General features: G+C 37.6%; 1 protein-coding gene across 1 annotated transcript in view; it reads right to left on the reverse strand.

The window, feature by feature from the left end:
- Positions 1-15387, reverse strand: part of ALDH1L2 (aldehyde dehydrogenase 1 family member L2) — a 34577-nt gene that overhangs the window by 14165 nt on the left and 5025 nt on the right. The window contains exons 3-12 of the mRNA XM_086468378.1: positions 14234-14375; positions 11783-12017; positions 8096-8261; positions 7168-7269; positions 5508-5597; positions 4306-4440; positions 3795-3920; positions 2266-2357; positions 1257-1404; positions 393-512 (exon numbers count right to left, since the gene is read on the reverse strand). Of these exons, the coding sequence (XP_086324504.1) occupies positions 393-512; positions 1257-1404; positions 2266-2357; positions 3795-3920; positions 4306-4440; positions 5508-5597; positions 7168-7269; positions 8096-8261; positions 11783-12017; positions 14234-14375 (1356 nt within the window). The remainder of the gene's footprint in view (positions 1-392; positions 513-1256; positions 1405-2265; positions 2358-3794; positions 3921-4305; positions 4441-5507; positions 5598-7167; positions 7270-8095; positions 8262-11782; positions 12018-14233; positions 14376-15387) is intronic.

A 15387-nucleotide genomic window follows, 5' to 3' on the forward strand; every position in this document is an offset into this window, starting at 1 on the left:
GTAAAAAAAGTAAAATAAAAACTGAAGTTGATGATGGCAGGAAATACATACAATGTCCTAAAAGAAACACTTCTTTAGCAAATAAACTATAGCAATTTTTGTTTGTGAAGCTAAACAAGAATGAAATCAAAGTAAAACATGCGTCTGGGTATGGAAACTGACATAACAGTTAAGCGGAAGTAGATTATTTTTACTGTGCAGCTTGACTAAAATGCAAAAACTGTAAAATATACAGACTGAGAAGTAAATTGAAATTTTAAATTATTTCTGGGGGTTGTTTAATATGTACTGTATGGTTTTGAAATTGGCACTATTCAGTTAGTGGTTTAGATTTTTTAATAGGCAAATAAATTGAAATAAACTGGTATTGATCATATTTAGAAATTACTCACTGATCCATCTGCTGGATTTACAGTGTCATATGTTTTTCCATCATCAGCATTTATAAATTGTCCATTTATGAAGCACTGGTATGGCATATTCACTGTCATGTTGTTCACATTTTTTGAAACCTATGAGTGAAATAAACAACAAATTAATTTAAGGTTTTAATAACTAAAATTTTAATGTGGCTTAACAAGCTTTTGGTATCTACAGCCAACATCCAGCCACATCTTACAATGTATATATGGCTGTTTGAAGTGGACAAAACAGTAAAATGAAATGTAAATCATATTCTCCCTGAACACCAGTGACCATACTCTGAGATAGTTAAGCAGATTTCTGTATTTTTTATCATCAGATCTCTATGTTCAAACCAATACTAAACCTTGGGTGAGGCTGCTCCTAGTGGACTTCAATCAAAACCATAATTCTCAAATTCAAGAAATCCCGACTTGCTTAATGACTTAAAAAATGTGCAATCCTCCTTCCACACGAAGTTTTCAAACAGACTCTTAGGAGAAAAATCTAGCACTGTTTGCCCGAGGAAAGCAGAAGTTCTAGAACCGTTTTGACTGAGTGCAGCAGAGTGCAAGGGAGGTAAGAAGGTCTGCCCGTCTGTGATCTACTCTACCGCATGTTCTTGATCTCCTGGTTTCTGGTACACAGTAAGTGACATTACATACATACTTCCATTCCAAAATGCAAATATACAAAATCTGCAAAAAAAAAAAAAGTCGCACAGAACAGTTTTATGACCAAATATTTGTTTGCTTTTCCTACTGCAGCAAGCAGACTAATAAAATGCATTGTCTACCCTCCCCCCGCAAAAAAAAGAGAAAAAATAAGCAATAAAGGCAAAATAAAGATCTTACATAATCAATCTCTAACTCTTCTTCTTTGTCTTCTCCTCTGAATTTTCTGACAGCCATTTGAATAAAGTCTGCAAACTTAGTGGCCATATACACATCTTCATTCTGTAGTTGAAGTCCACTGTATTTCTGTTTGATCTCTTCTAGCATTCTAAAGATTTTGAAGAAAGAGTAAGTGTAATTACAAATTAAAGAATTCTTCAGATAACTGAATCATTAGAAGGTTGAAAGGGCTCAAAACTGGGCATCAGCTTGCATGCATGTGAATATGTGTGTGTGTTTCTCTGACAGCAGTGGCACAGAAGTTGTGCATCTTACTGAAATCTGTTGGTGTAATTGGGGGTGTGATGGAAAAGAAAATGTCAGTTCTGGAATACTTTTAGGTAAACTTTTGGAAATAAATGACAAATAGCATCTATTGATTGATGAAACACAATATGGGACTACTCTAACCAAAACATGGAGGACATTCAGAGCTCTATGAGACTGGTAAGTAATAAGGACAACAATCACTTTGTTAAAAAAAAAAACAACACTTGATTTACTGGTCTTATATTATGGCCTGGGATATCCGAGTTGCAAAAAGAAGGTAACTGAGGTGACCCAACACAAGTATGAACTCAGTGCACTTATAAGCACAGGCTCAATTCTTTCTGTGGAAAGCTCCCCTTTCCCTCCGGGGAGTTCTTTGCTCAGCGTCCCAATCAGCCCCCGGTCTTGAGATACCTGCATGCAGACAGGTTTGAGCATCACCATGCTCCCCCATGTGGCTGATATTTCTGAAGTCAAGGGGAATTCTCCTTCAATAGAAAGAGCAGGATTACATCTTTGTCTCCTAATGTTGGGAGCAGAACCGTACCACATTTTCAAAGACAGGAAAGGGAGTAGTTAGAGTATTGGAAAATATAGGGGAATTATTTATTTTAACCCTACTTAATCAACCCTGATTTAAAAGCACCGTGACAATTACGTTTCCATTAACTTTGGTTTCAAAATTTTGAATATTTTTTACCTGACAACATGCATAGAGGATGCTCCAGATTTGAAGAAGTCTGTGGAATCCTCAATTATGGCAACATTGCTCAAAATTCCCTTCCAAATAGCCTAATAATACAAAAAAAAAAAAAAAAACCAACAGAGACAATAATGAATAATCCTCTAATTGCAAGAAGTATTTATCAAACCATACTTTCTGTGGTATCTGTGCCTACAATGTGTATTATTTCAAAGGATTATAAAACAGAAAATTACTTTAGGAGACTCTCAACCTCTGTAAAGACCTGACGTTAGCCAATAAATTCTTCAGCATAATTAGCTTATCAAAAAATATTTTGTCCATGATAACTTCACCTGATCAGGCAAGTAACCTGAATGGTACAATGCTAATAATTTTCAGGCCCATTTTTTTGATATCTTTATCCTCCAAGTAATAACTTTCTATTGCATTATGGAATACATGGTCAGCAGAGGCACGTACAGCCTGGAGCACTTTATGGCTGGGTTGATGGCATTTCTGGCACCTGGGCAGAGCTGAGAAGTAGTTTAAGCTGCATGCATGAGATGGAGATTTACACTCATGTGAATAGCGAAACAACTGCTAACATAATATTTCAATCAATTATAATTAGGTTTCAGAGTTGTGAATAGTGCCATGAACTGAAGAGTTTATATTTCTTTTCGCCATTGTGTCAGCCAGTCAATAGCTCCGGGCAGCTTCTACATTGCTGGCAAGAAGGTTCAAGGTAATCTTGAAGCAGCAGTTTAAAACACTACCGCACCAACCTGCCTGACCTGTGCCAAAAGTTATTGACCCTGTAGAAGACTTAGCAGAATGGAAGACTTCTGTGATTCATTTGCTCTGGCACAAAACTGTAATGAAAAAAGTGGCTTTCAGCTGAGCCCCTGACATTCACTACGGAGGGATGGATTACATGAGAGGGCAGCAAACTGCCTCTCTGGCTATGAGAGCTTTCTGCTGTAGCTGCCCCATCGCTGCGTCCCTCTGCCACCTAGCCCCTTGGGGCACGGGGGGGTATGGGGGGGGCAGGGCAGAAGAGAGACAGCACGCACAGGTATAGGGAGAAAATTGCTGCTTTTCTTTTTCAGACTGCTGCTCTAAGGGTCCGTGGAGCTTGTCCAACAGGACCACTCTGAGCACATCCTAGTGGGTAACACCACAGTGAAGAAAGAACTTCAGAACTGTCCAAGTCTGTCAGTGCTGAAAACCTCACATTTGTTTTTCTTCACTCCCACCTTCATCATTCATAAATATTTACAATCACTGACCCTGCAGTCACAGACTTTGTATCACTTGTATCTGAAAGAAAACTTTCTAAAGTGACAGGTAAGTACTCAAGTGAATTCCCACCTCTACCTGAACTGATGTCAGTAACTAAAGATTCAACCTCATACACTTTGAATTCATTTTATCAAAAAAACAGTTTGTGTGGCTAAATAAATTATATGCCTTGCCTATAATGAATTATGCAATGTTTTTGTCTGAAGTAATATCCTACTAAAGCATTTAGTAGCATATATTACCCTTATATCTTCTGCCATTTTCTTCTCCTCTTCTGTAAGTTCCAGGGCAGTTTTTTCATCAGCAGAGAAGTATTTAGATGCAGGGATCATTTTTCCATCCTCAAACTGCAGATTTCTCACTAGTACCTGAAAAATGAGAGGATATGATTTTAAATTATCTGGGAGGCATACATCCTTGTGTGAAGCATTTATAGGCATTAATATGGTTACTGAAATAGTAAAATAAACAGCTTGCAGGAAAGCTGCTATGGTGCGGGTAAATTAACACAAGCCACGCCTATCTGTCTTTCAGGTTCTCTTCTAGTATTAGCACATTTTAATTCATATTGGAAATGAATATGGCTTGAGTGAGAAACAGAACATGAATGTCTTCTCTATAGAACGGTAGAGGATTGATAAACTCCAAGCAAATTAGCTGTCTGTCATTGTGTAGCCTGGCAATCCCACACTACTTCCACTTCTTGCTAAAGTTATTCCATCCATGCTTATGTTTGCCAAGGTGAGCACTTACCATCTTCCCATCATTACCAAAAACAACTAGACCATTCTTGGTTACAAGTCCAGCTTTTGAAGCACCTTTTATTGCAAGCTCTTGTCCAGCAGGCACTGAAGCGTTGAGTAATGATGACCCATAAAAAGTAACCACCTAAAAATAAATGGAATTAAAAGTGCATGGATTCTAAACATGCTCTAAAACTCTAATAATTAAATTATACTGTTTTAAAGCTTTAACATAATATAAATGAAATGTAAGTACCTACGCATGGAGAACATGTTACAACATTATTTTTGTATCTTTACAATCCAGGACATGTAAAACTTTGCAAGCTGCCTAAACCTGCAAAGCTGCTTAGCTATAATAACATCTATGCTGGAACTAGTGCAGAAAGGGAAGCAGCTTTTGTCAGTGCATGTCAAGAGTGAAAGACCGGCAGGCAGAAGCCTGACTATGACTGGTGGTGTCCTGCTCTGCTCCCAGGCTGGCAATGCTGAACACTGCCTCTCTCTTGGGCTCTTTTGTTCTTTCTGAGCTCTCAAATCAGCAACACTTCCTGGACATTAGGGCAGAACCAGGCTTTTTGGAGCAGCCTAGCAGCAGAGGGCTGATAGTTTAAATAACAAAATCTGTCAGGAAAAATAATGTGATTTTAAAAATATTTCATGCAAGTACAATGAGGATCAAAGATATAGCACTTTTAATACATTGAAAAGAAGTAGTTGGTTTGGGATAAAATGAGATATATTTACTTTTGCAAATGATCTAGGCCCAAATCTCTTTAAAATAAAACCTCCTTTTTAATTTCAGTAGCTCACAGTATTTCATTTTGCTGTTAATGCTGCGATGTTGATCGCTGTACAGCACGGGTTGCATTATGCTGTAATGCACACCTACTTCCCAAAATGACTGGCACAGTCTAGGTCTACCCTTCTTTCTTATTGCTTTGTACCGTGCCTAATTTTTTTCAGATATTGCTGTTATCTTTCTTTGAGTTAAATGGATCTATCATTAAAAAAAAACTTTACTGTGTTCTGTACATTTGTTTAGGTGCCTGTTCTAGATGTATACAAAACATATAGTCATCAAATGAGAGCTACTTCAATTTAACTCTCACTTGTATTCATCTGTATGCAGACACCTTTAGTTTTACAATCAAAAAAGGTCAAAAATGGGATATAGAAAAGAAGAATATTCTTCCGGTTTTCAGAGCATACCTGGCCATCTATTGTTGCCCATGCTCCAGGCACTTTATCATGCCCTCGAATCCAATTGTGCAAAGCTGCTGCAGGTTGGTCCCAGGAGATCTAGGAAATCAAGACATGCCAGCTAATCCTTCTCTATTTAGTTATAAATCAAGTTAGTAATATTTTCCTATATAAGAATTACAAATTCTCCCTCTTTCTCCTTCGACGGTTCAATAAAGAACACAGAAAGAGTCTGGTGTGATAAAGGAAGATCAGTGGTCTCTGGGTGGCTAATCATCAAAGACCTGACAAATGGGATGCTTTTAACACTTCTGTGTTCTCTTCAGCCTATATCTTTTCATAGATTCTCCTTCTTACACTAATATAACGAAAACACAACTCTCGCTACTAGGTATTCATTCATAAATAATTAATATTATGATTAACAAATTTTAAAAGCATAGTATAAATAACAAATAAGTATATGTCCGGGGTATCACCTTCTGCTGAAAATGATCTATTTATTGCATGGAGTGTTGTAAGTTCTTTAATAAATCTACAAGCTTTTATTAAAATACTTTCTAATCATTTACTAAGTCTTTATAAATTGTTTCATAAATGGAATCCCTACTGCAAAAATTCCTGCAAGACTTTGAGGAAAAAGGAAATAATGTTTTGTTAAGAATATCACGTACATTTAATACGTAATACCAGGGAAAATGTATTCCTTTATCTTTGCAGTATTGTGGGTATATGTACAAAATTAATTAAAGAATGTATCAGAATAGCTATTAAATAACAAAACTCGGGTACCCAGCTGTCTTCTTAGTTTAAGCACAAAGAATATTTAGAAGAAAGTTATAAGCCAATATGAATAGTTTTACAGCAAGGAGATTATGCTAGTGCACTCCAAGGAAGCTCCTTATACATTATATTAAACGGATAAATAAAAATATCCTTATGCAAAGCTATTTGTTTCTAAGGTAAGTCAGGAATTGAAATATGATGAAAAGCATCACCTACTATATTTCAGGTGGAAAGGACTACATTCACCATGGACAAGTGACTGAAATGGTTGGAATAATTTTTATTTTTTATAATTTTTTTAAACTTCTGCATTGGTCTAGAAAAGGGAAAGAAGGTAGTACAGGCAGCACTCATTATCATTTTATGGTGGCCTTCCCAACCACAAAGAAGATCCAGCTAACGCAGTGGGCGATCTTATATAATGTAATTCTTATATGGGTGTTTAAATAATTTTTTTCTCTGTTGTTTGTTTATGTGACCTATACTATTTTTCCTGGTGCCACTTGCTTTCTTAACACCAAATCTATATCTGGTAGAGAATTTAGTATGGACTGCTGGTAAACAAAGAGAGTCCTCTTCATTCAATGCTATATTTAAAAGTACAGTGACACGAATCCACTGAAGGTGCAGCTGCCATCTAGTTGTGTGTAGATGATCCCAAGTAGGACACCAAGTTTCCTAATATATGTATGTAATTGCTGAAACAGAATAGGAACTTAACCTGGGGCTCCATTACATGCATCCTTGGATTTATCCCAGGAATAAGAGGCTGCGAAACAAAGGAGTTAAAATTCACATTAACTTCACATCACTGCTATTGTAATCTGAGTTAATAACTACTTTTCTAGTGATATGCACAAAACACAGTGTTATTTAACACTACCTCCGCATTCTCCTTTTTCTGAATCCCTTCATATGTTGCCCCTTCTTTAGGTTGAGGTATACGAGGGGCCTTACCATCAGCAATTAGATGTACAGCTTCCACCTAAGTGAAAAAGTAACAGATTTAATGTTAGCTTGGTTCGCTTTTTTTCCTCAGTCATACTTGTGAATGACAACAGAAGAATTTGTGACACAAGGGGAACTGGTTTATTTTTAAAACCTAGGATTTTGAAAACCTAGAAGACTGATGCTGCTCTGATTAACACACATATATACTTAAACTTCTTTGACAAAAGAAATTTGATGGGACTACCTAGCCACCAAACATAGAGCAGCTGCCTAAATTCTGCAGGACCAGAATGTGCCTCTGTATGATCATATTTAACTCTTTCCTTTTTCTTTCTGCAAAAAGTTATTTCTCTGCATTTAAATGGAGAGATAAAAAATTCTCTAATTATCCATGCCAAGTATTTTTTATGCATTTTCTTTTCTTCATTTTAAAATGATAGAAAATAGGACAAGCATACAAAATCCAAAGCAAATCTACCAGGGCTCTGAACTTAAAACACCATTTTCCTTTTTTTTTTTCAACCTCACCCCTAACTTTCTGTTCTCTCTGAGCCTTCATAAAACTTCAGCTTGTAAAGACATTCAAGAAATCTGTGGAAAGAGCCACATTCCAGATAAATTCGAATTCTCGCCTTCTGTGGAAACAGGATATGCTCTGCCTGCTGCTGGCAACAAATATTCTGAGGCTACCTCCTCAGCTGTTGTGAAGCAGCACAGCTCCATGGAAGTCTAGGATTCAGCTAAGCATCACAGCCTCTGTCTTTCCAAATATATGTATCTTGTCTATATTTACTTCCAAACTCCAGCAGATGCTTTTCTTTTCCTCTTAAAATGTTAATATTTAGCACAGTTAAACATACCATAGCCTTTATTCCTTCTGGAAAGAGAAACCGGTTATACAGGTCATCCACAGTATCGTTCTGGCCAACATCACATTCTCGCTGCAGAAGGATTGGTCCGGTGTCCAAACCATCATCAGCCCAAAAAATAGTAAATCCTGCTTTCTTATCTCCTTGAATTAAAGTCCTGGACATAAAAAAAGCCTTACAGTAAATACAGACAGTATGAAAGTAGTCAGGGATATCATCCCATCTGTTACACATTCATTTACTTTAGGTAGGTAGAAAAGAAAATCCTAACTGTCTTTAATACTAGTTTCATTGCTCACTTCATAGTCAGGAACCCACAGTTTTGATACTGTTAATGTGTGGTTTCCACAAAGTGACATAAGAAATACTGCAACCGAATACAAGGTGTCTATCACACAGTTGTGATAATTATTTTTGAAGTGTTATTAGTGGTAAGACACACAAAGCAAAAGGTGTCCAATATTTATGACATCATTTGAAAGATGGAAGCATCTAGACAGCATATTATCTTAATTCATTGTTGTTTACTGTAATCAGCTAAACCTCATGACTTATCTGTAGGTTGGCAAGGGAAATAGTTGTCGCACAGCTGAAGAAGAGCTAAACTCAAAGTGAAAAAAGATGGATATGCAACCGTTTAGGGAAAAGTTATTAAGGGAATTTGTATCCAGCCAGATTCCCAGCTGCTGCGCGTGAACATAGCACTGCTTACAATAGAACAATGCTGATTTACATTAGCTCAGAGTCTGCCTCCAAATCTGAAGGGAACTTCAGCCACTTAGATTTTTCAGTTCTCCTTTGGAGCTGCATGTGCCTCAGAACGACGGAAAATCAAATAGAAGCGTGTTTAAGTGAGCAGTCAGAAGTGGAGAGATCTCTCTTTCCTGCATGCTTTTAACCATTTGTCCACATGCAAACATCAACGTACTTTTCAGTAAGACATTATCTCATGCAAGTATTCCCTTGGCAGTCCATGTCGTAACAGGATTAGCTGAGATCAGGTTTATACACAGGAAAATTCATTATTAATTGTAAGCACTGAAAACTACATTATTAAAAGGAGTAAAGCACACATTCGTGCAGAACAAGGAACAAATTCCAAAGACAACCAGGGAAGCTGACAGGTGTAACAAAAGCGAAAGCTTTCAGAAGTTTGGCTAGCTCATATCAGATCTTTCACACATTTAAGCTGCATTTCTCCTGTATTATATCATGTAAAAATCCCAAAAGAGCACTGTGGTGAGAAGTGGATGTCTTCAGCATGGCACAGGAGGAGATGAAGGTATCACGGGCAGATGTCCCTGATGCTGGACAGGTGACAAGATGAGAACTACTGAGTGCCCCCTCCTCTGCCCACCAGCTCCCTCCGCAGATGGCTGCTGTTAACAAAGTGCCAGCAGCTAGAAGAGGCTGTGAAGGATGGAGTAAGGAACCCTCAGAGGCCCAGGGCCCTTGTTTGTGCCTGGTGCCCCTTTAGCCATGCCTAATTACCACAGGCTTTCGTGGTCACACTGTAGGGGGGAAAGCGTCTGGATCAGCACCAGGGCCGTAGCCACAACACTGAAAGAAGTTGTGATGAGAGCAAGGGGTGTGAGGGTGAAACATGAGAGTGGTCAGCCAAGGCCAGATCCTAGCTTAGATTAAAGGTCTTAGGACAACGGCCTTTACCTGAGAAGGGCAGGAGCAGATGCTTACAGAAGGAATATGCAAAATAGAGCAAGACTTGGTGATACACCATTGGGATACATTCCCATTTCTGGAAACCTTCACCTCAGGAACTTCCTGAAAGAGAGTTTGAATCTACATCTTCCTGTGGAATAGATCTTGATGAACATCTGCTCCATGAAAGCATCCTTCTAGAGCTCTCTAGATGTGCATTTCCGCATTTTAATGATGTACTGCAGGGAGTAAAAGTACCTTCTTTATTTAGTCAAATCCAACTACCTGATCTCTTTGATGGTTACCTCCTAAACTTTTGATTAAGAATGAGCAATCGTTCCTTATTCACTTTCCCATGTCTTTCATGGCTTAGTACACTGCTAGTGTATTTTCTTCCCAATTACTTCTTTTCCAGTCTGAAGACTCCTAGATTTGTCTCCTGTCATGTGGAAGCTGTTCTATACCTTTGACCATCTTTCTTAGCCTTTTCTGAAGCATTTATAGTTCCATCATGTTCTAATTGAGATGCAGACAGTATTTAAGATCCTTCCATGGTCTCTTTTCTGCATAACAACAATTAACTTAAATTTTACTATTGCTTACATATAGGCAGTTTTTTTTTTTCCCTACGTGCATTACCTTATGTTTTTTAACCTTGAATTTGACCTCTCATTTTCTTCACCTCACTTTCACGTTATCACATTTATCCATTTGTGTAGAAACTGTATTCTTTATTACAGACTGACATTGGAGTGACTGATCTAAAGTGTCCTGGCTTTCTCTTTCAGCCCTTTTAAAACTGATATTGCTCTTCCTGTGCACTAACGCAATCTGAAGGAACAGAAATGCTTTGGGCTGCTCCAAACCTGCAGAACTTCTGCTTGAAAGTCCTCTGGTCCTGAAAAGAGGTTCTTATTCAGTCCTGAGTTTGTCTAAAATCTCTTCTACTCACAGTTCTGACTTATTCTACACAAAGAAGGGCTGTATGCTAGTGACATGTTAAGCTCCTCCGTCCTGAATACCAATACAGATTTCCTATTACTGCATTCTCTTTGGTAAGTACCTTTTTAAAATCAAATTTCTATATCACCCTACATACCTCCCACCTCTAACACATTTGAGAAAATTGCTAGTATTCAATTTTATGCCTTTAAATGTTGGTTCTTTATTTCTTTTCTAGTCTGCCTTACTCTCATTTTTCACCTGATTTGCCAGAGTTTATGCTCTTTTTTATTTTACTCACTTGGACACAACTGCCACTTTTTGAAGGCTTTCCTTACATCTCTAATAGTTTCCTTTACTCCTCTGATTAAGCACTTCAGCTTGGAATTTTTTCTATTAAGGATTAAAAATAACGAAACAAAACAAAATATGCTTTTGCTTTGAATCTACAACACTGTGTCTTTAGATAATCACCATGCTGCCTGTAAGATTCTGTTAAAATTGTTTTTTTGTATTTAGACAATTTCTTATTGAATTTAAACACGGCTATAATGGCACTTCTGTTGTCACAAGAATGCTAGATCCAAGTCTACTGTGGTCATTATTGCAGCACAGTTCTTTCACATTTTGAACTTAGCCTTGTGCTTTGCTCAGGAAGACAGCAATATAGGGTTTTATTCTTGTGGATTCTCTTATCTTCTCTATTCCCCCCTTCCCTTCTGTGAAATCTTAGGCTCTGCCTCAAGCCTTGTTGTGATATTTATCTAGTGTTTGTGGGGGATGAGCTATAAGGGCAATGTCCTGCCTATGAAAACTCCAGACTGTTGATTTGCCTATGTAAGTGGAAATATATAAATGTACAGATCACATCACTGATCTTCCCAGAATAACAACTGCACTTGCACTGGAAATCATAATGAATCTTAGGTATGAAGTGCAGTTCATGAACCAAATACTCAGCTGCTTCAGAGAAGTTCCTTCAGAGCAGTTGCAAGTCAACACAACTGTGCCAGCATTTACATGAGTAATGGGTACAGACCAATATCCTAATGTGACACACACATGCACAAAACTCACCAATTGATTGCAGAAGCTCCTCGGTGGCGTGGTAGGATGGATGGATGGTAAATAATTGAGCCATGTTTTGGGCAGTCAATAACATCCATGGGGATGAACTGCGTACAGAATGGAAGGACATTTAGCTCTGCTCCAACAGATTTGTAGGCTGCAACTACTTCCTGGATAGGCTTCCCTTTAGCTCTCCATCTGGCAAACTTGAAAACCGGAGTGCCGTCCTTCTCTGCTGCTAGTGCTGAGGGGCAAGAACAATATTTTTTCTTAATTTACATTTTATGTTAAAAATTCAAACTGAAATCATAGAGATATTGCATGACAACTCAAGCAGATCATCAAACGTATGATTATAGAGTGCCCTTTGTACTGTTCTGTATGCTGTTCAAAAAGCTTTGCGCTTGGTTATATTTTATTAATTCCATCTTTGATTTTCATTCCTACAACTTATGTCATTCTCAACTTTCAGTCCACTCTTACAACTTGGCTAATATGTACCAATGAAAGCAGAAAAGAATGATGAGTGTTATTGTCTCTTTAACGATGACACTTCATTTCTTGACCAGTCACTACTTTTGCCTGGGACTGGTTTGGTTTAGCAGAACTTAGTTTTCCACTTCCACAATTTGTATGTGAATATGACCACCTACAAATAAGATTCACTCATGTCAGCAGCATTTTGCCATGTGGTGCAAACAATTAGAGATGCTAGTGGCCTTCAGTAATTTCTTCAATATTCTGTTTACTGATGCCTTCTGGATACGCTTTCATTTATCTGTGAAACACACAGCTACACCCAAAATCAGGCTCAAAGGTGAAAAAAAAACAACTGCACTAATAACATAGAGAGAATTTTTAGGTGAAATTCCATTGTACAGACGCTTAATAACTCATCACAGAGAGTAGTATAGTAGAGTCAAACTCTACATCCATTGAGTTGTATGTGTACTAGGAAGAAAAGGGAAAACAAGAGGTATGGAAAATTCACCTAATTTAATTTATATATCTAAACAAATTTTTGTACTTTCCTTTCTGTTTTTCGCTTCTAAAATTAGATCTTGAGTTTGACTTGAAGCATCTTTAGCCTATTAACTTAGGTCTTAATACTTAAATATCTTTCCAGGGAAGTTAGCGTGTACTGCAATTGCTTTTAGAAACAAAAATTGTAGCTGTCTGAGGATACAAAAATGTTAGCAAATTTCACTTGAGACCTAAGCTCTTTGAGTCACCTGGAAGTAAAAAGCAACAAAGTATCTGCTAATTTCTTTTGTTTCTTCAAGAGAGCAATAAATTAATTCTATGGTTAAGTTAAAATAAATATTTGACTGAGTTCAGTGGAAGGTTTACTTACTTACATATGCTAGTGTCCTAATTGTACAACAATAGTTTATACAATGTAACCAGGTATCATGGAATGCTTCCAGAGCTGGATAGTCAAATTGCCTTTTTCTAAACTAATAGTTGCCTCCTCTAATTCTTCCAAAGTGTGATTAAATCTTTTAACGAGGTAGAGTTACAGAATGTAATAAACTTGAGAACTAGAAGCTAGTTTGGGAGTGCCAAAGCCTGAGTAAGCAAAATTTATGTTTGATTGTTACCTCATAAGAGTTCTGTAAATACATGTCAAGACTCAACCAGAAAAAAAAAAAAAAAAAAAAAAAAAGGAAGAAAAAAAAAAGACTTGAGACAGCTTATGGAATGTAGTTTTAATTTCAGATTATCTATAAAGGTACATTTCATTCTGGCACTTCTATTTGCTAATCATATTAACTCATTGTTTTTCTGGCACTGAAAAAAGAAATAATTTACCATTCAGATGATTCCAAAGCACCTTCTTTGTCACACTGGGTTCGGTTCTGTGAGTACAACTCTGAATACCAGTCAGGCAACAGCTCTTTCTTTCGGAAGCCTGGAAAATCCTTGTGCATCTTGACAACGGAAAAAGGGAGAGCAAAGCCTCCTCTAAACTTTTCAATGTTTTTTCCATAGTTCAGGCTCTGCAGGTACACTGCATCATGCAAGCTTGTCAGAAAGGGCAGAAAGCCAGGGATAAACAGTCTTGGCTCTGTGCCTTGAGTGTCCCAGGCAGCACAGTGAAACAGGTGACAGACATTTGCGCTTGAGTACAGGCTCAGCAGCTATTTGCTTTAAGATACAGATCTAGTTCAGGATGATTACCTCTAGGATGTACATTCAAATAAGGCACACAGATTAATCTATTTTTCAAATATCTTAATGTATTGCCCTGCATGGTTAGAAACTTTTAAATACTGACTAACTGACAGGGTTAAACCGGTTATGGGACCTGTGTTTGTTAAAGCATCGGTCTTGTGCTGAATCCAGTCTAATAAAGGCAATATATGCAAGTCATTCCCATACAGATACCACCTTCTCACGAAAAGGCAAGTTTGTTATGTATGCCTGTAATTTTAACATTTAGATTAAGGTTACACTTACCCAAAGGATCAGCTTGTCCATTCTTGTCAGGCACCGTGAATACTCCCACAACTTTGTGTCCCTCTTTTCTCAGCTTGTTATAAACTTCTTGTCCAAAAATACTTTGACCTATAAGGGCTAGCTTTAGCTTACGTTGATAAGCCTGGTAAAAAGAATTAAAACAAATCATATTCTAGGATGCAAAGAAAATACGTTGTTGCTCACATTTCTCTCTTGCTTTTTCTTGAGGAAACGTTTGTTTCAGTTTAAAATGGAGTAGGCTTTCTACCCCAATCACCTTTGAAGGAATAATAATCAACTTTTTGAGATTAATGACAGGCAATGTACAATTCAGAGAGACTATATTTAACATAAAAGTATCATCTGATACTGTCACTGATGTTTATATGGCTTTTCCAGAATTTTCATTAGACAGACCCAACTGCTTGTTACAAGAGGCGTAACAGGCTCCATGATCTTATTCATAGTCAGAACCAATATGATAACAAATGAAGATACATTTTTTGAAACAGGTACATAAAACATTTTTTCTAGGCATAATTTAGGTGCCTGGAACACGCCCTCTAAATCCCTATAATTAAATGGTAGCATATTATTAGTGGTTAGTATGCATAGGCTAAAGAAGACAAGTTGCATTTTTCCTACCAAGTTAAAGGTAATGATCATCCATTTGGTCCTCCTACAAGGAAATACTGCTAAATGTGAGGTTCCCTTGCTGGACTTCCACTGCCTTCTGCGTTTGCATCCCAGTACATTGGACTCATGTTTTGAAGCTTCTTCAGACTTAGTAGGTATGAATAACTGCCCCAACTTTTTATTTTTAGGATAGCTGGAATCACAACACTGCTATGATATCAGGATATCATGTACTGCTACGTTATTCAAGTGTTTGCACCCTGAGAAAACTACTAATTCCTTCAGAGTCCCTTTAGATTTAGGGGACAGTTACACTCCTCTCCCACCCTACTCCAGTCCCTCACCTCTAACACCTCCTTTATCCCAGAACCTGTATTTCCATAGCTGCATGAACTGAATTAGGGTACTGAGGTAGGGAGGTACTGACCTGACGAAATACGGCTTATTCTTAACTGAATCTATTCACTGATCTAGTTCATGCACTGCCATGAGTCCTAACGCAGGTCCAGCTGAGGAGC

This window comes from Leptosomus discolor, chromosome 1, assembly GCF_034619465.1.
Source record: "Leptosomus discolor isolate bLepDis1 chromosome 1, bLepDis1.hap2, whole genome shotgun sequence".
Classification (NCBI taxonomy): Eukaryota; Metazoa; Chordata; class Aves; order Leptosomiformes; family Leptosomidae; genus Leptosomus; species Leptosomus discolor.